The 21,697-nt window shown below is 46.8% G+C and overlaps 1 protein-coding gene across 8 annotated transcripts in view; it reads left to right on the forward strand.

Annotated features, from left to right (window-relative positions):
* The window catches only part of ash1l (ash1 (absent, small, or homeotic)-like (Drosophila)), a 271,172-nt gene that overhangs the window by 200,062 nt on the left and 49,413 nt on the right, over positions 1-21,697 (forward strand). For all 8 annotated transcript variants that reach the window (XM_068022902.1, XM_068022898.1, XM_068022896.1 and 5 more), the window contains 5 exons: positions 2,237-2,282; positions 7,062-7,170; positions 16,356-16,562; positions 17,585-17,731; positions 19,007-19,115. In XM_068022902.1, coding sequence (XP_067879003.1) covers positions 2,237-2,282; positions 7,062-7,170; positions 16,356-16,562; positions 17,585-17,731; positions 19,007-19,115 — 618 coding nt within the window. The remainder of the gene's footprint in view (positions 1-2,236; positions 2,283-7,061; positions 7,171-16,355; positions 16,563-17,584; positions 17,732-19,006; positions 19,116-21,697) is intronic.

The following is a 21,697-nucleotide window of genomic DNA, read 5'->3' on the forward strand; positions in this document are numbered from 1 at the left end:
TAGTGCTGTTCTTGAAAAATGTGAAAGCTGCTTATTAAGTTTTATTTTGGTGCCGTGCCCAGTGTTTTGCAGCAATCTCTCTTTTTGGGCTATCCCTTGGAGGTTTAAAATGTACAGCCAACCCGGCTGAGAATTTTTTTTCTGTTGTGTTTTTCTTGGCACAGTCTGGAGAGAGTGGAATGTATTTTTCACTTGCAAAAAAAAAAGTAACTGTTTATCCAAAGTTTGAACAAAGAAAAACTTGTTCTTGTGACGGGAGGAGTGGAACTACGAGTTTAATGGGTGTTGTAGTTATATCTGGCACACTTGGCTGCCTGGTAATTTTAACACAGGAGCACTACACTGCTGGTGAGAGGAGAGTACCTCCCTGTCTTGATTCCTCCTCAGATTGTGCTCTTCTATTGCATAGGTACCCTGTAACAGTCCCCCACTGTATGTAGTAGTTGAGCTCTGCACCTCTGGAAGCAGAAAATCGGGGACCCTCCCTCCCTGCCGTCCATTTGAGTCTGCAGCACACTCGTTACAGAGAACGATGGAGCACAAGCTGAGAGGTAGCAGGTCTCTGCTTGCGCAGGCCTCTCCCAGCATCAATATGGAAGTGCCTACTAACCTTTTGCCCATCCCATTGGAAGGAGAGGAATGCACACTACTTCGGCATTACCCCTTCGCTTGTCAGGCGAGGGTTATCTGCTGGTCCATATGCTGGTTTCTGCTTACTCCACTTCAAAAGCTATTTTGTTTTTATTATTTCAGCCCTTGCAATGTTGAAGTGGGTGAATTACCACATGGCATTTAACTGAGCCATTCAGAGAAGGATGGCCCCAAGTTATATCCCCAGTCTGTGTTGGATCAGCTGATCATTAGGAGCACAATAGTTGGCCTCAGTGTTCCTGAGTTGTATGGGAAGGAATCAGCCCAGGTTCCTGAACTACTCGGTGATTTCAGCTGAAAAGTGCACATGTGGATCTTGGGTGAGGACGGAATGAAATTGAGCACTGCTGCCTTCCATGGCTGAAGAGCCCAGCAACACTCACTATCTAAGCTAGTATTTGAAGAGTGGCTTTGTGTGTGAGATACCAGAGACCCATAGTACCCCTGGACCTGTAGTCCAGAAAAAATCCATGCCTTCAGGTTAGGAAGGAGTAGGATTAATTAATTCATTCACATGTATGGGGCACTCTTCCATATAAAATTTCTGTAGTGGCAAAATGCATTATGTAATCTGTGGGTTTCAGTCTTAATTACTTGTTCCACTCCTATTGTCTTTAAATAGCTTTATTGTTTTATTAAAAGTGGTATGTATCCTGCTCCAAATGTTACATGCCAGACAGCATGCTTAGTTGCAACCTTGAGATTTTCTGCACTTTCCAGTTGCAAACTGCAACCGTTCACTAAAGGTTTCTGCTGTTCAAATAGTTCCTGACCAAACACTTCAAATCTGGTTGGCTTCTTGATATTTTCTTTGCTTATTAACATTAGACTTTGAGTAAGAAACACATCCTGAAAATGTAACTGATTCCACTGTTCACTGGACAAAGCTACACTGTAGCAGCAGAATGCTCTTAATTGTTACAAAACACCATAACAAGCAACTCACCATGAACAGCACATTGGAGCTCCACCAGTATGTTAAAATATAGTGAATCGAGATGACCTAATGTGTTGTGGTGTAAAGTGCACAAATCCTTGAAGCTTCTTGCTGATTTTCCCAGTGTGGCAGCCGTTTCACTTTCGTGATGAAGGTGGAGGAGGTCTCGTGGCAAAACACCGAGGCTGCCATTATACTGTGGATGAGTGAGTTGCCCTCGAGTGAGGCTGTCTCCTCCAGCCCCATTCTCAAATTCTTGTCAAAAAGCAAGGTTACGTCTCCAATTATGTCATGAGATTCTGCGCCATGACAAATGAGAGCTTTGGGTCCCAGACTGCTCAAGACTGTGTTTACAGCACAATGAGGGATCTGAGATTCAGGGTTGAAACTTCCAGCTTTGTGTCACGCCACCAGTGGAGAGGGCAGTCTAACTCTGTTTATAATCCTAGTTCAGCTGAAGTCGGTGTGTAACTGCACCCGAAGGTTATATTAAATTTTAACGTCATAAAGTTCAATGAAACCATTCCTGCTGTCCTGAAACAAAAAAAAATAGCAGCGGCTGTGTATTACAAGTATGTGATAGGTGTGTGTACACTACAGTGTTTTATATAGCTGTGGCTAACTTGCATATTCTCCCCTCTTTTTAAGCTGTACAAAAAACCTGATGTCCCTCTTTATAAAAAGATCCGATCAAGTAAGGCACTTTCCATTTTCGTGCTTCTTTTAAAGTTCATTTTTAGTTATTAATCTTTATTTCAGTTTGTAACTTGATCTATTTTATATTAAATTAATTTTACTTGTTGCACTTACTCTGTGGTTACCTGTTGGCATATGGTATTAGAGTAGAATGTGCATGGTAAATGAATTTTGCTGACTGTCGGAACCTGGGGACTGATTCCAGGGAAGGGCAGGAATGCTGCGGTGCTTGCCTTCTGAGTTACTGCCTAGTGGGTTTTGGTTATGGCACCACAGTGATCCCATTCAGGTGGGCTGGAGTATGCTCCACATGTCCTTGCCACACAAATCTGTTTCTATCCAGACTTGTGCTACTTTCTTCAGCTACCCACCATGGTATGGTTGGTAAAACCAGGGTGTAAATGATCCCTATCAACCAGAATGTTCTAGCTTGCGCCCTTGATTGGTGCTGGGGCTGGGTGCTCTGATTGGCCCTGGGTTAAGGAGGGGTTTAAAAAATAAAGTCATTTGGGGTTCCCGCTGTTGATCACTGTTGCAGATGTTGCATCCTGCTGGAAAACCGGAAAGGTGGCTCGACCGTGGCTTACAAAAGAAATTAAGGATAGTATTAGATCCAAAGAGGAAGCATATAAAATTGCCATAAAAAGCAGCAAGTATGAGGATTGGGAGCAGTTTAGAATTCAGCAAAGGAGGACAAAGAGGTTGATTAAGCGGGGGGAAATAGAGTATGAGAGTAAACTTGTGGGGAACATAAAAACTGACTGTAAAAGCTTCTATAAATATGTGAAGAGAAAAAGATTAGTGAAGACAAATGTAGGTCCCTTACAGTCAGAAACAGGGGAAATTATTATGGGGAACAAAGAAATGGCAGAACAATTAAACACATCCTTTGGTTCTGTCTTCACAAAGGAGGACACAAATAACCTCCCAGAAATGTTAGAGAATCAAAGGTTTAATGAGAGGGAGGAACTGAAGGATATCGGTATTAGTTTTTTTTTTAAAAGTGCTAGGGAAATTAATGGACTTCAAGGCTGACAAATCCCCAGGGCCTGATAATCTACATCCCACAGTACTAAAGGAAGTAGCCTTGGAAATAGTGGATGCATTGGTGGTCATCCAAAAATCTATAGACTCTAGAGCAGTTCCTACAGATTGGAGGGTGGCAAATGTAACCCAACTATTTAAAAAAGGAGGGAGAGAAAAAACTGGGAACTACAGACCAGTTAGCTTTGCATCAATTGTGGGGAAAATGCTAGAGTCTATTATAAAGGATGTGATAGCAGAACACCTAGAAAGCATAAATGGGATTGGGCAAAGTCAGCCTGGGTTTGCGAAAGGGAAGTCATGCTTAACAAATCTACTGGAGTTTTTTAAGGATGTAACTAGTAGAATAGATGAGGGAGACCCAGTGGATGTGATGTATTTGGATTTTCAGAAGGCTTTTGATGAGGTCCCACATAAGAGGTTAGTTAGTGTGCAAAATTAAAGCACATGGGATTGGGGGTAATATACTGGCATGGATTGAGAATTGGCTTACAGACAGGAAACCGAGAGTAGGAATAAACGGGTCTTTTTCCGGGTGGCAGGCAGTGACTAGTGCTTGGGCCCCAGCTATTCACAATATATGTTAATGACTTGGATGAGGGAACGAAATGCAACATTTCCAAGTTTGCAGACGACACAAAGCTGGGGGGAGTCTGCAAAGAGGTTCCAATGTGATTTGGATAAGTTGGCTGAGTGGGCAAATGCATGGCAGATGAAGTATACTGTGGATAAATGTGAGGTTATCCACTTTGGTTGTAAAAACAGAAAGGCAGATTATTATCTGAATGGTGATAGATTGGGAGGTGGAACGAGACCTGGGTGTCCTTGTACGCCAGTCGCTGAAAGCAAGCATTCAGGTGTATCAAGCAGTTAGGAAGGCGAATGGTATGTTGGCCTTCATTGCAAGAGGATTTGAGAACAGGAGCAAGGATGTTATACAGGGCCTTGGTGAGACCACATCTGGAGTATTGTGTGCAGTTTTGGTCTCCTTATCTGAAGAAGGATGTTCTTGCCTTGGAGGGAGTGCAAAGAAGATTTACAAGGCTGATTCCTGGGATGGCAGGATTGGCATATGAGGAGAGATTGGGTCGACTAGGCCTATGTTCACTAGAGTTTAGAAGAATGAGAGGGGATCTCATAGAAACCTATAAAATTCTAACAGGACCTAGACAGGCTAGATGCAGGGAGGATGTTCCCGATGATTGTCGAGTCCAGAATCAGGGGTCACAGTCTCAGGATACGGGGTATGCCATTTAGAACAGAGATGGGGAGAAACTTCTTCACTCAGAGGGTGGTGAACCTGTGGAATTCTCTACTGTAGAAGGCAATGGAGGCCATGTCATTAAATATATTCAAGAAGGAGATAGATATATTTCTTAATGCCAAAGGGATCAAGGGATATGGGGAGAAAGCGGGAACAGGGTATTAGACAATCAGCCATGATCTTTTTTGAATGGCGGAGCAGCCCCAAAGGGCCGAATGACCTACTTCTGCTCCTATTTTCTATGGAAATTCCACATGCGGGCTTTGGTTGAGAACAGGATCAGGCTCAGCTGTGATGTCTCAATTCTACCTCCACACACTATGCTCTCACCCAGGCAAGTTAGCAACAGGCTGTCAGCATCCTGGAACAATGCCCCAACAGGAGTCAGCACTTTTAGCAAATGGCAGCAAAGGTATTAAAGGTCAGCGTCAGCCCAGTGTTGGGTTTTGCAGTAAGGAGGCTGCACCTGTTTGGTGAGAATGTGTGCAGGCAGCCTTCTGGGTGGAATCTCAGCTGTCGATTTACTTTCAGCAAGGTTTAATGTTTGCCTGATGACAGCAAGCCGATGGCTGGGACCTACTAAACAAGATGGGGCTTGTGTGGTATAAGCTGCAGATTGCATTAACTGAGCTGAATTACAAAATTGGGGAGCCTTGGCGGGAGATTTTTAAAGGTTGTGATAAGTGCACATCTAAATGAAGAATAGCCCATATATCAGAATGTAGGCCTTCTGCAACTAGATTAGAGGAGGCTTTATTCAGAGATGCCACATTTTCGTTCGTAAGCCAATGGGTCACCTCACCTTGGGGGTAATATATTAGCATGGATAGAGGATTGGTTATTGGACAGGAAGCAAAGAGTGGGCATAAACAGGACATTTGGTAGATGGAGTATAATGTGGGGAAGTGTGAAGTTATTCACTTTGGTCATAACAGTAGAAAAGCAGAATATTTTTTTTAAAGGTGTGAAACTTGTAAGTGTTGATGTTCAAAGAGACTTGGCTGTGATTGTACAAGGAATGCAGAAAGTTTAGCATGCAGGTACAGCAAGCAATCAGGAAGGCAAATGGCATGTTGGCCTTTATTGCAAGGGGATTGGAGTACAGGATAAAGAAGTCTTGCTACAGTTGTACAGGGTTTTGGTGAGACCACATCTGGAATACTATGTGCAGTTTTGATCTCCACATTTAAGGAAGGATATACTTGCATTGGAGGCAGTACAGCGAAGGTTCACTAAATTGGTCCCTGGGATGAGGGGTTGTCCTATGATCGACTGAGTAAGTTGGGCCTATGTTCTCTGGCATTTAGTAGAATGAGAGGCAATCTCATTGAAACATACAAGGTTCTGAAGGGGCTGGGTAGGGTAGACACTGAGAGATTGTTTCTGCTGGTTGGGGAATCTAAAACACGGGGGCACAGTCTCAGGATAAGGACCGATCATTTAGGACTGCTATGATGAGAAATTACTTCACTCGAAGGGTTGTGAATCTTTGGAATTCTCTATCCCAGAGGGTTGTGGATACTCCATCGTTGAATACATTTAAGGCTGGGATAGAGTCATAGAGAGATACAGCACTGAAACAGACCCTTCGGCCTACCGAGTCTGTGCCGACTATCAACCACCCATTTATACTAATCCTACATTAATCCCATATTCCCTACCACATCCCCACCTTCCCTCAATTCTCCTACCACCTACCTATAATAGGGGCAATTTACAATGGCCAATTTACCTATCAACCTGCAAGTCTTTGGCTGTGGGAGGAAACCGGAGCACCCATCAGAAATCTACGCAGTCACAGGGAGAACTTGCAAACTCTGCACAGGCAGTACCCAAAATTGAACCCGGGTCGCTGGAGCTGTGAGGCTGCGGTGCTAACCACTGCACCACTGTGCCGCCCAAGTAGACAGGTTTTTGGTGTCTCAGGGAATCCAGGGATATGGCGAGCGGGCGGGAAAGTGTAGTTGAATCCTCAGATCAGCCAAGATCGTATCGAATAGCGGAGCAGGCTCGATGGGCCATATGGTCTGCTTCTATTTCTTGTGTGCATATAGAGAGGGTCAGGACAGACGGTTGCTTGACAGCAGACTTGGCTAGGCTGTGAATTGCTGTACCAGCTGTCCCAAACCCCAGCTGGCAGCACTGTTTCCCAGGACTGGCCAGTTCCAGAACACTTCTCAAGCCGGTCCAACATTTCAGCCCCATTGCTTTCAGTGGAACCTCTCCAGGGAAACTGCACAGCAGCAACAGCTTGGAGGTTCAGCCTGGTAGGGCACGAAGGCAATTCTGAACAAAACATATTCCCCTAGACCATCTTTCCCTTTAAGATTAGGGGACAGTTTGTAGACTGGTTGCTTCGATGTGGATGACAGATGTAAATGCATTTGGGAATATCTTCTCAGCGTTACACATATGTTATATATTTGGGGGCCTCCTCTGTAACCAGAAGGCATGTTGTTCTCTTTATAGATGTGTTTGTCGATGTTAAACCTCTTTCTGGATGTGAACCGACGACTTGCAACTGTAAGAGGCCGGTAGACCCTGTTGAGAAGAGCTGTATGGAAGACTGTTTGAACAGGTAGGCAAGTATGTGTAACAGCCTCCAAATAATGACTCTGCCGTGCTGCTGACCTTGAGACATGTTGAGAATACTGTTGTCTCATCCACATTTTATGACCAAGCCCAGACAGATTGGGCAAAGATGCTGCCAATCAGTGACAGCTGTCGAGCATCCTGTAATAATTTAACCTTGGTAATAGGAGGCTGAAAGTCAAGTAAGCTTGATTGAATTGACTAAATTTGCATAATCTGGTTGTGTTTGGTCAAAACCCAAGCCCAGTTAATGTACTCTGCACTGGATGCAGGCTTCTTGCTTATTCAGCAGGATGAGGCGGCAAGTCACTGAGCCGTAAAGACCAGAAGGAGCCTGGGGTCATCTCAAACAGTAACAGAAAATGCTGGACATACTCAGCAGGTCAGGCAGCATCTGTGGAGAGAGTGTTAATGTTTCAGGTCTGTATGACTTTTCATCAGATCTGTCAGGGATCATCTCCCTGCTCAGTTTGCCAATCTCAGGCAGATCAGCAAGGATTTCCCCTCCTTGGGTGAGGGAAACAATGTAGCAGGCTTCATTCTCCTGATTGCTAGTATTGGAGAGGAAAGCAGCTCTCAAAGCTTCATTTGATCATGAGTGTCTCGGGCTCGATCGCCAGTCTACTGAGTTAGCCAATCTCAACCAGGGCAGAAACGGGGACTGCAGTTTATCTCCGCATCCTCGATTATGGAGGACAGTGGTCAGGATTCCTGCTCCTCATCACCATCCAGTGACTCCTGCAAGAGATGCATCAGGTGCAGGCAGAATTGGGCTCAACTGTGAAGCCTTCCAAAGTCAAGTAGGCACCTAACGCACTTAACACATGTGAAAGACTTGGGATACAGAACACATCTAGCTCCCATGGATCTTTGTCCCATCAAACTGAGCCCTCCAATGTATCACGATGCCCTTCGACCAGCTGGCCGGGAGCTGTAGCATCCTTATCTGACAGAATTGGAAAGCCTGCCCTGGTAACTGGGACTGTGGCAGCTGGCCAAGTTCATTTTACCACTTGGCTTCTTGCTGTGGTGTGTTGATGCGCATTTTAAGCTATTTGATGCAAGCTCATTAGCAACTCTTGGCAGTTTGCCCAAAAGCTGTGCATGTTTTTTTTATTAATTATAATTGGAAGATTTGGGTTGTATTAAAACAGGAGGTCCAGTGTACTGCAGTCCCAACACTGAAAAAAATTCACAGCCAGCCTTCCAGTCTCAATTCATCAGAGCTGGTGAGAAGTTCCCTGCCTCCCATCGATTCCAACTTGTTGAACAGCAAAGCAATTGCCGTGGGTTTTCTTTTCCCAATTTTGTATTCATCAAGGTCAGGGTTGTCATTGTTGGGAAACAGAACACTCTTAATTTCAAGCACCCAATGTTGGCATCAAACACTCCAAGAGCAGGTACAGCACGGGGTTAGATACAGAGTAAAGCTCCCTCTACACTGTCCGATCAAACACTCCCAGGACAGGTACAGCACAGGGTTAGATACAGAGTAAAGCTCCCTCTACACTGTCCCCATCAAACACTCCTAGGGCGGGTACAGCACGGAGTTAGAATCAGAGTAAAGCTCCCTCTATACAGTCCCCATCAAACACTCCCAGGAAAAAAAGAAGGAAAAAAACGGGCCTTCCCCGCGGCTCCGGCCCGGCTCCCAGGTCCCGATCCCAGTGGCGGTGCATCATTGTGGAGGGGACGATGGTGGGAGCTGGTGAGGTGTTTTGTTGCCTGCAGCCCCTTCCCAGCTCCCCCCTCGCACCATCTTCCCCTCGCACCATCTTCCCCTCGCACCATCTTCCCCTCGCACCATCTTCCCCTCGCACCATCTTCCCCTCGCACCATCTTCCCCTCGCACCATCTTCCCCTCGCACCGGCTCCCCCTCGCACCGGCTCCCCCTCGCACCGGCTCCCCCTCGCGCCCCCTTCCCTTGCACCCCTCTCCCCTCCACCCCTTTCCACCGGCATCCACCTACCCCTGTGTAGGGGCCCTAACAACCCCACTGCCTTGTGGGCGTCTCGGGAGAGACCAAGGCTGAGGGAGTAAACCCTAACAGAAAATCCGGAGCGTAACTCCGAAGGCGGTCATGTGTCACCTTTGGCATGTTTCCAGCAGTTCCTGCAGCCATACCGGTGCCAAATGTCGTGCTCTGCACTCCTTTGGACCCCACCAGGAAGGCCAAGAGGGGGGTTTTGACGCTTGGGCAACTCACAACCTCCATACATCCGCCCAGGTATGTGCCATGGAGAGGTCACTCCGTAGTCACCTCACAGAGACTGAAACAACACGGAAGGCAGCAGTTACGGGTTATAAGTCCAGCTCAATTGGCGTAGAGATTGGGCGCCACATGTTGCCTTTGTCGGTGGGAGAGGTCATCGCATCTCACTGGACAGCTACCGCCCGCCTCAAACCGGGCAGCCCCCAGTCAGTAAGGTTCTATCCCGCCACAGTCCACCTGCTTCAGTGGGTGCTTGGAGCTCAGGGTCATTGCCTGACAAATGGACTGCAACACCGCACCAAACAGCACGACCAAAAAAAGGAAAGAAGGTACCAGCCCTTTGTTTTGCAAGCTGGAACGTCAGAACTATGTGTCCTGGCCTGTCGGAAGACCTTACACAAATCAACGATTCTCGGAAGACCGCCATCATTAACAACGAGCTCAGTAGACTCAATGTAGACATTGCAGCACTTCAGGAGACACGCCTCCCTGCGAGCGGATCTCTAAGAGAGCAAGACTACACCTTCTGGCAGGGTAGGGATCCTGAAGAACCAAGACAGCGTGGGCTGGGCTTCGCCATCAGAAACTCTTTGCTCAGCATGATAGAGCCACCCTCAAATGGCTCGGAACGCATACTGTCCATCCGACTGCTCACCACCTCTGGTCCAGTACACCTACTCAGCATCTATGCTCGAACACTCTGCTCCCCACCTGAAACTAAAGACCAGTTCTACGAGGAGCTCCGTAATATCATTAGTAGCATCCCCAATACCGAACACCTGTTCCTGCTGGGGGGACTTTAATGCCAGGGTTGGGGCCGACCATGACTTATGGCCCTCCTGCCTTGGGGGCTATGGCATTGGAAGGATGAGTGAGAATGGACAGAGACTGCTTGAGTTGTGTACTTATCATAACCTCTGCATCACCAACTCATTCTTTCACACTAAACCCTGTCACCAGGTTTCTTGGAGGCACCCAAGATCACGTCGTTGGCACCAGCTGGACCTCATCGTCACAAGGCAAGCCTCTTTAAACAGCGTTCAAATCACACACAGCTTCCACAGTGTGGACTGCGACACCGACCACTCCCTGGTGTGCAGCAAGGTTAGACTCAAACCAAAGAAGTTGCATCACTCCAAGCAGAAGGGCCGCCCGCGCATCAACACTAGCAGAATTTCTCATCCACAGCTGTTATGTAAGTTTCTAAATTCACTTGTAACAGCCCTTCAAAACACTCCCACAGGAGCTGCAAAGACCAAGTGGGCCCACATCAGAGATGCCATCTATGACTCAGCAATGACCACCTATGGCAGACGTGTGAAGCGGAATGCAGACTGGTTTCAATCTCACATTGAAGAGCTGGAACCTGTCATAGCCGCTAAGCGCATTGCACTGCTGAACTACAAGAAAGCCCCCAGCGAGTTAACATCCGTAGCACTTAAAGCAGCCAGAAGCACTGCACAAAGAACAGCCAGGCGCTGCGCAAATGACTACTGGCAACACCTATGCAGTCATATTCAGCTAGCCTCTGACACCGGAAATATCAGAGGAATGTATGATGGCATTAAGAGGGCTTTTGTGCCAACCATCAAGAAGATCGCCCCCCTCAAATCTAAATCAGGGGACACAATCACTGACCAATGCAAGCAGATGGACCGCTGGGTGGAACACTACCTGGAACTATACTCCAGTCATGGATGAGCTGGACGTACAGCCAACAAAATCGGAACTCAGTGATGCCATTGATTCTGTAGCCAGCGGAAAAGCCCCTGGGAAAAACGGCATTAACCCTGAAATCATCAAGAGTGCCAAGCCTGCTATACTTTCAGCACTGTACGAATTGCTTTGCCTGTGCTGGGACGAGGGAGCAGTACCACAGGACATGCGCAATGCCAATATCATCACCCTCTATAAGAACAAGGGTGACCGCGGTGACTGCAGCAACTACCGTGGAATCTCCCTGCTCAGCATAGTGGGGAAAGTCTTCACTCGAGTCGCTTTAAACAGGCTCCAGAAGCTGGCTGAGCGCGTCTACCCTGAGGCACAGTGTGGCTTTCGAGCAGAGAGATCCACCAGTGACATGCTGTTCTCCCTTTGACAGCTACAGGAGAAATGCCGTGAACAACAGATGCCCCTCTATGTTGCTTTCATTGATCTCACCAAAGCCTTTGACCTTGTCAGCAGACGTGGTCTCTTCAGACTACAAGAAAAGATTGGATGTCCACTAAAGCTGCTAAGTATCATCACCTCATTCCATGACAATATGAAAGGCACAATTCAGCATAGAGGCGCCTCATCAGAGCCCTTTCCTATCCTGAGTGGCGTGAAACAGGGCTGTGTTGTCGCACCTACACTGTTTGGGATCATCATCTCCCTGCTGCGCTCTCATGCGTTCAAGTCTTCAGAAGAAGGAATTTTCCTCCACACAAGATCAGGGGGCAGGTTGTTTAACCTTGCCCGTCTTAGAGCGAAGACCAAAGTACGGAAAGTCCTCATCAGGGAACTCCTCTTTGCTGACGATGCTGCTTTAACATCTCACACTGAAGAGTGTCTGCAGAGACTCATCGACAGGTTTGCGGCTGCCTGCAATGAATTTGGCCTAACCATCAGCCTCAAGAAAACGAACATCATGGGACAGGACGTCACAAATGCCCCATCCATAAATATTGGCGACCACGCTCTGGAAGTGGTTCAAGAGTTCACCTACCGAGGCTCAACTATCACCAGTAACCTGTCTCTAGATGCAGAAATCAACAAGCGCATGGGAAAGGCTTCCACTGCTATGTCCAGATTGGTCAAGAGAGTGTGGGAAAATGGCGCACTGACACGGAACACAAAAGTCCGATGGTATCAAGCCTGTGTCCTCAGTACCTTGCTCTACGGCAGCGAGGCCTGGACAACATACGTCAGCCAAGAGCGACGTCTCAATTCATTCCATCTTTGCTGCCTCCGGAGAATCCTTGGCATCAGGTACCAGGACCGTATCTCCAACACTGAAGTCCTCGAGGCGGCCAACATCCCCAGCTTATACACCCTACTAAGCCAGAGGTGCTTGAGACGGCTTGGCCATGTGAGCCGCATGGAAGATGGCAGGATCCCCAAGGACACATTGTACAGCGAGCTCGTCACTGGTATCAGACCTATCGGCCGTCCTTGTCTCCGCTTTAAAGACATCTGCAAACGCGACATGAAGTCCTGTGACATTGATCACAAGTCGTGGGAGTCAGTTGCCAGTGATCGCCAGAGCTGGCGGGTAACCATAAAGGCGGGGCAAAAGCGTGGCAAGTTGAAGAGACTTAGCAGTTGGCAGGAAAAACGTCAGAAGCGCAAGGAGAGAGCCAGCTGCGTAACAGTCCTGTCTACCAATTTTATCTGCAGCACCTGTGGAACAGTCTGTCACTCTAGAATTGGCCTTTATAGCCACTCCAGGCGCTGCTTCACAAACCACTGACCACCTCCAGGCGCTTACCCATTGTCTCTCGAGACAAGGAGGCCAAAGAAGAAGAAGAAAGCTCCCTCTATACAGTCCCCATCAAACGCTCCCAGGAAAAAAAGAAGGAAAAGAAACGGGGTTAGATACAGAGTAAAGCTCCCTCTACACTGTCCCATCAAACACTCCCAGGACAGGTACAGCACGGGGTTAGATACAGAATAAAGCTCCCTCTACACTGTCCCCATTAAATTGGCCATTATAAATTGTCACTAGTATAGGTAGGTGGTAGGGAAATATAGGGACAGGTGGGGATGTTTGGTAGGAATATGGGATTAGTGTAGGATTAGTATAAATGGGTGGTTGATGGTCGGCACAGACTCGGTGGGCCGAAGGGCCTGTTTCAGTGCTGTATCTCTAATCTAATCTAATCTAAAACAACTCCCAGGACAGGTACAGCATGGGGTTCGTTACAGAGTAAAGCTCCCTCTACACTGTCCCATCAAACACACCGCTTGTACTGATGGAATCCCTGAGTGAACGTGGAGGAATCAGCAGGCCATGTCAGAGGTAATGGCCAAAAAAAAAATGGGTTAGATACAGAGTTCCTTCTACAGTGTTCCAGGTGCATGACTTGTCTTAAACTTCAGAAGAGCCCTATTCTGATGCACCAATGTAACACGTTTTTGTTCCCTCCACAGCCGGCAGCCACCCTGTAGCCTCTGAAATGGCTCCATTAGTGCCAAAATGAAGACATGGGCTATTTATATTCCAGAAAGCGAGTTGGTGAAGGATAGACCTGGAGGGAATATTAACACATTAAGCATTTATTTACAGAATTACACATTACAAACATACACCTTCTAACCCAACCACCACTGTTTCTGTCTGTGTCAATGGGCGCAAGTGAATCCTCAGTTAATGCCCACCACCCCCCATACAGTTAAACACAATTAATATGCAACTAAAATGGCCTGGAATTTCTGCGGGGTTTCTCCTCTTGAGGATCAGCAAAACCCGCCACCTCCCCACCTAGCATAAATGGGCACTTAATTTTCCCCCAATGTTCCCACTTTACCTCCAACCAAGTTCGAGTGGGAGATGGGAGAGCTGCAGGAACCTAGAACCCATGGTGTTAGTCTTTTTGTATGACAGGCAGTCCTCTCTGGAGTAATAAGTAGCTTTAAAAACACAGTAAAAGTCCCTCTGTGTGAGTTGTTATCTCCACAGTGAGTGCTTCAGGATAGCAACAAATTGTTCTTCCAGAACACCAAAACAACAGTGTGTTAACTCCCCAACCCTCCACTCGAGACCAATGAGCTATAACGTTTCCCCCCACCTTCTCCTCTTGAAGTCCTGGCTGTTGCTGGACAGAGGATCTATGAGTACTGGCAAACCTCCAGTTTCTATACCAAAGGGCTAAGACTCTGAATCAGCAGGATGGTATGATGACCAGGTTCTGATTCTCCCCACACCCCGTGTCCACACAAATGCACTGTCCAGATGGAATTGCTGGACACCCGACAAACGACCCCACCCAGAGTCCCTGAAGCCAATTGTAGCACCCCTGTTCTGCCTTAACTGAGGTCAGCTAATCAGCACAGACCTGCTGTGGCACTGAGCTCTCAGAGCAGATTGCATCATGTAATGTCCAGATGGAAGGTCACTGACCTGTAACATTAACTCTGCTTCTCTCTGCACAGATGCTCCCAGACATGCTGAGTATTTCCAGCACTTTTTTTTCAGATTTCCAGCATCTGCAGTATTTTGCTTTTATTTATGTAATGTTTGGTTATTGTCACAGCCTTAGGAGTCGGTAGTTCATGTGACTAGAGTTGACACTTCCTTTACTTTATCAGAAATGACCTGTTTTGGGGGAAAACAACAGGCCATACAAACAGTGCAGCTAACAGCGTAACTGGTCAAAACTGTTACTTTCCCCCTTTGTTACCGTTCACATGTATGTAACAAGCACTGTTCAGGTGTCAGGCCTCTATCCTCTCCCAGAGTGAAGTTTAAAATGTTATCACTGACTAGCTTATGGGAGAAAAAAAGTCTTCTGGACCTTAAATAGGAAAGTGTAATTGAACTTGGCAGCAGCCAAGAGAAACTGTTAACTTGGAAGCCCTTATGTGAAATACTGGGTGGGTGCTTGGAGTTCCAGTATCCAACGGCCTCATCCTGGAGAGTAACGTCGGATACTATGGGGTAGGTTCCTCCCACAGCAGGCCCACCATCCCAGTGGGAACTTTGGCCTATTAACATAGCATTAGCATATCATGACAGCCTGCCAGCTCCAGGTCGGAAGAAGGTATTATTGGTGGGGAAATCATACCTTGGGATGGAGGCAGTGGGGGGAACTGGTGGGGCAGTAGCCCAGGTTGTTTTTGTGGGTCCCAGGGAACCATTCCTGCTTCTCACAGCCCCACAATGGTAATAGAAAGCTCACATGCCGAGTTCCTCCTCAGGCTGGACTGCCAGTCCACACTCGACAGTGCATGTGCAGCTGACCCCCGAGCCCTGGCAATCAGGGTCCATTATATGTCACAGGACCCAGATTTATATATTAATGCAGCTACGGCAATGGCTGCCTCGGCTCATCGCTCGAAAAGCTAGGTGTGTTCACACTGTTGGTGGCAATCAGCAGTAAGCTTTTCCCCAACCTATTGAGGGGCTATCGCGATACTTCACTGGGTGAGAGGCCTCTCAATCACCCACTGTTTTTTTTAATTTAGAGATACAGCACTGAAACAGGCCCTTCGGCCCACTGAGTCTGTGCCGACCATCAACCACCCATTTATACTAATCCTACACCAATTCCATATTCCTACCACATCCACACCTATTCCTATATTTCCCTACCACCTACCTATACTAGGGGCAATTTATAATGGCCAATTTACCTATCAACCTGCAAGTCTTTGGCGTGTGGGAGGAAACCGGAGCACCCGGAGGAAACCCATGCCGACACAGGGAGAACTTGCAAACTCCGCACAGGCAGTACCCAGAATTGAACCCGGGTCGCTGGAGCTGTGAGGCTGCGGTGATAACCACTGTGCCACTGTGCCGCCACACTATGTGTCTAAACACTACCACAGCCTCAGTATTGCTGGCTGCTAGTTTCATGATGTCATGTAACCTACAGTCTCTTTCAGTACCAGTTATGTTCCACCCCTTGCATTACAGTAACTCTACTCAGTGCAGTGTGTGGGACTTGGTTGGTGAGTAAATTCCCTCACGGGACCAACTTGAAGAAAGTAAGAAAAACACTGATTACTGGAATTGAAGAGCAGTTCGGTCAACATTTGTAGAGCCATTGTGGGAAGGGTCTCAATGTGAAATATTAGCCCAGATTTTCTCGGTCCATATTACCTGCTGTACATTTTCAGCTTTTCCTGAAAGTAAAGCATTACCTTTGTTAGTTATTGTCCTGTTGATTTAAAGCGTACCAGACCCAGAAGACTGAATTATTAGTTCTCTCAAAATGGGTGTTGGTTAAGTGCAGCTGATGCCCCGTTTTTGTTGCAGGATGATCTTCGCAGAGTGCGCCCCGAGCACATGCCCTTGCGACGAGCATTGCTGCAACCAGCGGATCCAGAGGCATGAGTGGGTGCAGTGCCTGGAGCGGTTCCGAGCGGAGGGCAAAGGCTGGGGGATTCGCACTAAGGAAACTCTGAAGGCTGGACAGTTCATCATCGAGTATCTGGGGGAGGTCGTCAGTGAGCAAGAATTCAGGTACGGAGACTTGCTTTGCCCCAAAACTGAGTTCTCAGTTTCCCAACAGAATCCACATCCCACAATTTCTGTTCATTACTTACCTAGAGTAAGTGCTCAGCAGTAAACGCAAAGTGTGATGTAGTGCCAGGAGTTGTTTTTTTTTTGGGCAGCAATGCTTTAACAGGACAGCCAAGGAGTATGTTATGGTGCTTACATTGACTGCAGAGCTGAACAATTACTATTCACTCTAATGGTGCGGGGTTCAGATCAATGCAAGCATCAGACAGTCTCATTTATCATCCACTTGGCAAGGGCAAATGAGAAATGCAGAAGGAATAGTTGTCCATTTAATGTTGCTTCTAGATGATTCAGAATCCTGGTTGTCTCCAGCCTCACATCTACACCTCCTATCCTGTGCTTATTAAAGGAAAAGATTCCCATTTACACTGCGTCAGTGAAATGCGGCTGTGTTGCTGTGCAGAGATCAGAGGGGGAATCTTGTCACTGCCGTGAGCAGTTGATCTCTGCAATGTCTCATAATGATCTCAGGTCGCTATAATCACTCAATCAAATATGAGTGTTTTTGGGAGGTGGGAACAGACGGAAAGTTTCACTCGATGTGATTTTTGTTTCCATTAGCAGGTTCTCCATTTTATCATAGGCCTCCTTGAACTCTTGGAAATGAAGTATTGTATTTCTGTAGCACCTTTCCTCAGGATGTCCCAGACTGCTTCTCAGACAACAAAGTGCTTTTTGAAATGCAGTCACTTGTTGTGCAGGCGTCTACAGCAAGATCCCACAAACAGCAACTGAAATAACAGTCGTTAATGTTTTGGTGTGATGTGGTTGAGGGACAAGTGATGGCCAAGACCCTGGAGGCACTTCTAGGTTTTCCTCAAAGTGCTGTGGGATCTTTATCATCCACTTGAACTGGCAGACTCAGTTGAAGCAGGGCTTGAACCCACAGCCTTGTGACTCAGATAAGAGTGTTATTCTTAGAGCCAAGCAAACAGAACAATATTTGCTCTACTCCCCTCTAGGAACCGAATGATAGAACAGTACCAGAACCACAATGATCATTACTGCTTGAACCTGGACAGTGGGATGGTGATCGACAGTTATCGCATGGGGAATGAGGCTCGCTTTATAAACCACAGCTGCAGTCCTAACTGTGAAATGCAGAAATGGTAAGAGGGAGAAGCATGTGTACTTGGAACGTGCTGCACGCACCATGTTTACAAGAATATTAACTAGTCTGTAGCAACTTCCTATGCCCCACTATTTTAACAAGGATGTTAATCTGGTTGTTTACATGAAGCATGTTGCTCTCAATGCCATGCACCTGAAGACCAACTGAGCTCGTTGGTTAAATAAGTATTTGCATTGGTGAGGTTTCCTGGAAGACTGCAGTGGTGGAGAACCGACAAGAACTCAATAGAAAAAAAATCAGCTTACTTGTAATTAGCACGTCATCAGAAATGTTCCCAGTGCTTTGAGGAGCAGTGACTCTATAGGCAAACATAGCAGCTATTTTCATCTGTTTTTGCTGGTTTGGTTGAGTGTGGATTGTTTGCTGTTTTTCAAATAGTGCCAGTCAATCTTTAACACTGAGCCAAACAGATAGGTGGGAGCTTGGTGCAACTCCACCACCAACCCCCCCCAGCCACACATGCGCAGCACTGCCTCAGTCCTGCATTGGACTGCCTACTGAGATTATGGTTCAGAGGCACCACTTTGCCAGCATAATAGGTACGGCAGAGCCAAACACTGTCTTGACCCAAGGCTGGAGACTCCATGTGACAGCTGCATTCACCCAAGCCTATCCAGTCTGCGCTTCAAAGACAGAGGCAAGCCCTTTCGAGGTCCAAATGAGTCAAAGAAAAATGTTTTTGTCTAAACATTGGAGTCACTCTGACCAAGAAAAATATTGGATCCTCTTTAGGAGTGATTGCATCACTGTAATAAAGATTTTGGGCCTTTAGAAGGGACTCGCACCAGGTCTAAATATCCGCTTACAGTCGTCATGGGTTGACACCTGGACTTTAGTTATTGTACAGCGGAACCCAGCCATTGCTACCGATACCAGCTCTCAACGCAGAATGTGAAAAAAGCAACCCTGCAAGTGTGACTTTCCACAGTTAGTGTTAGCAGGCTATGGGGGTATCACAGCTGAGCCCAGCCTTGCCCTTGGTCACTATTCGCACAGTCAACAGATAGTTATAAGGAGCTGGAGCCTTTGCTGATTCTTCTTCCCCCTCTCTACCCTGGGACATTGAGACCATATTTTTGTATCTCTTGGCTCAGACCTGATTGGTGAAGCAGCATGCTGCCATGTTTGTGAATTATTAAATTACACACACAGTACCGATTCTAATTGTGTAGCAGCTGGGGTAGACTGCATAAACCATTATGAACAAACTGCATGTTCCATTTTCTCCTTCCTCCCTCCCTGTCTTCTGTAGGTCGGTCAATGGTGTTTACAGGATTGGACTATTTGCGCTGAAGGATGTAAATGCCGGGACTGAATTGACATATGACTACAACTTCCACGCGTTCAACCTGGAGAAGCAGGTAATGTGGAGAACCTGGGTGGCAACAGCATTTATAACCATTCATACTGTACAATGCCACGCTTCTCTATCTGTTTAAAATCATCAGAATCCTGATTTCCTACATTGTAACTGAGATCACCGTTGTGAAGAAAAGTATGAATTTGCACAAAAACCCAAGGGTGCTTTAATTTCCTCGGATACAATACATTCTTTCTGAAATATTCTTATGTAATTGGCACTACCACCTTCACAGCAAGCATGGGTTTGTCCCTGTCTGAGTGGTGTTGGGCGAAATCATTCCCCACATTTCTTACCAAATGCTGCACTGTGAATATACAGTAAGGTGTTAACGAAAGCGGGGCAGTAGTGGTTTTCTGAGCACCCTGGATACTGGAAGATAAGTTTATTTCTCCTTTTAACTGACATGGCTTTGCAACGCGCCCAGCAGGTGCAGGTTAAAAGGTGTGTATGGTTATGTTTCTGCCCTCCCTCTGTTTTAGAACTCCACAGAGTATTCCCTAATCAAATGCATTGGAGGCGGTTCAGGGGAGGTTTACTAGATTGATACCTTAAATGAGTGGGCTGTCTTATGAGGAAAGGTTGGACATACTGGGCTTGTTTTCACTGGAGTTTTAAGAGTGAGGGGAGACTTGATTGAAGTTTCTAAGATTCTGAACGGTCTTGACAAGGTGGATGTGGCAAGGATGTTTCCTTTTGTAGGTGAGTCCAGAACTAGGGGACACTGTTTTAAAATTAGGGGACGCCCTTTTAGGACAGAGACAAGGAGAATTTTTTTCTTTGAGGGAGACTTTGGAACTCTGCCTCAGAAGGAACATTGAATATTTTTAAGTGGAGGTAAGGAAATCGAGGGGTATTGGGGGTAGATGGGAGTGTGGAATACAGAACACAAGCAGATCAGCCATGATCTTATTGAATGGCGGAGCAAGCTCGAGGGGCTGAATGGCCTACTTCTGCTCCTAATTTGTATGTTCGTAAAAGGCCTTTGCTAAAAGTGTTCCGAATCGTCGTCTCAAAATCACACAGTCAGATTTGAATGGGGAGGGGGATGGTGGTTGGAATAGACGGCTTGGCAATTTTTTCCCTCCCAACTATTCTTTTGGGGACCTGCTTCACTCCTACATCTGTACCTTCTGCAAGCAGCCTGTGTGCAGTTGGGAGCTTCTGTGGGAATTACAGACATTGAACACACTGTACTGCCTAAGTGAGGCTCTGTAAATCATAACACTGTGTTACTGGAACTAACTCAAAACGATCAGCATAACTGGAAAAATTGCAGAACTGCTGTTAAGGCTGCACCAGTTAAAGTCTGTTCCATATGTTTCTTTATGCTTTAGATTTAAACAAAAAAACATGAATGGCACAGTAAATTAGACAGCTGTAAATATTTTCAGTTCACCTCTGGGTCAGAGGTGTTGTGCTGGAAGCCTCCTCTGTCTCCTGGCTGAAAGGTTCTTGTGTTCATTGAGTTGGGGGCACTATGTTTTGTTTCCAGTGAGCATCAGACTGCACACAGAACTACTCTTATAACGTGGAAATAAATTAACAATCTCAAACAAAGACTTCTGCAGGATTGGTGTGGGAAATGGGAAAATATCATGTTGCCGTTAGAGGGGCTACTGTTCTGAGGCCAGAGCCAAGAATGTGTAGAGGGAGCTTTACTCTGTATCTAACCCATGCAGTACCTGCCCTGGGAGTGTTTGATAGGACGGTGTAGAGCATGAATGTCCAATGTACAGCCTGCAGGCCAGGATCTGACCTGCCAAAGGTTTCCATCCAGCCCACTGATGTAAACTATAGCCGGGGCCGTTCCTCATCCTCGCCAGGGGTCCCTGACTGGAGTTGGGAAATTTCCCTTTGTCTTCTTGCAGACTGGCCTTGGTGTTTTCCGGTGGGCTTTTTAAAAAAGTCGGAAAACCCCGAATCTGTCTGAAGTTGGGAAGCGAGTTCCTGCTTCAGTAGCTGTCAGCTGTGAAACTGACAGCGTGATATTTTTAAACAAACTGATCAACCACAAAGCTGCTGTGCTGAGCACTCCTGCTCCCTGCAACTGTTGGAGGGGGTGGGGGGAGGTGGTGGTGGGGGAGGAAACAAAGAGAGGGGGGACACGAAAGAGAAAACGGGGTTTGGGGGGGGTGCACAGAGAGCGAGGGCGACACAGAGAGGGGAGAACACGGAGAGAGATCAGGATCACTCCTGACAGATAGATATCTATCCGGAATACTCGGCATCGCTACAAGAAGTAGGCACAGGGTGGCGCAGTGGTTAGCACCGCAGCCTCACAGCTCCAGGGACCCGGGTTCAATTCTGGGTACTGCCTGTGCGGAGTTTGCAAGTTCTCTCTGTGACCGCGTGGGTTTTTGCTTGGTGCTCCAGTTTCCTCCCACAGCCAAAGACTTGCAGGTGTTAGGTAAATTGGCCATTGTAAATTGCCCCTAGTGTAGGTAGGTGGTAGTGAATATGGGATTACAGTAGGGTTAGTATAAATGGGTGGTTGTTGGTTGGCACAGACTCGGTGGGTCGAAGGGCCTGTTTCAGTGCTGTATCTCTAAATAAAAGTAAATAAATAAAAAATAGTGTGTG

The sequence above is a fragment of the Heterodontus francisci genome, chromosome 46 (assembly GCF_036365525.1).
Source record: "Heterodontus francisci isolate sHetFra1 chromosome 46, sHetFra1.hap1, whole genome shotgun sequence".
Lineage (NCBI taxonomy): Eukaryota > Metazoa > Chordata > Chondrichthyes > Heterodontiformes > Heterodontidae > Heterodontus > Heterodontus francisci.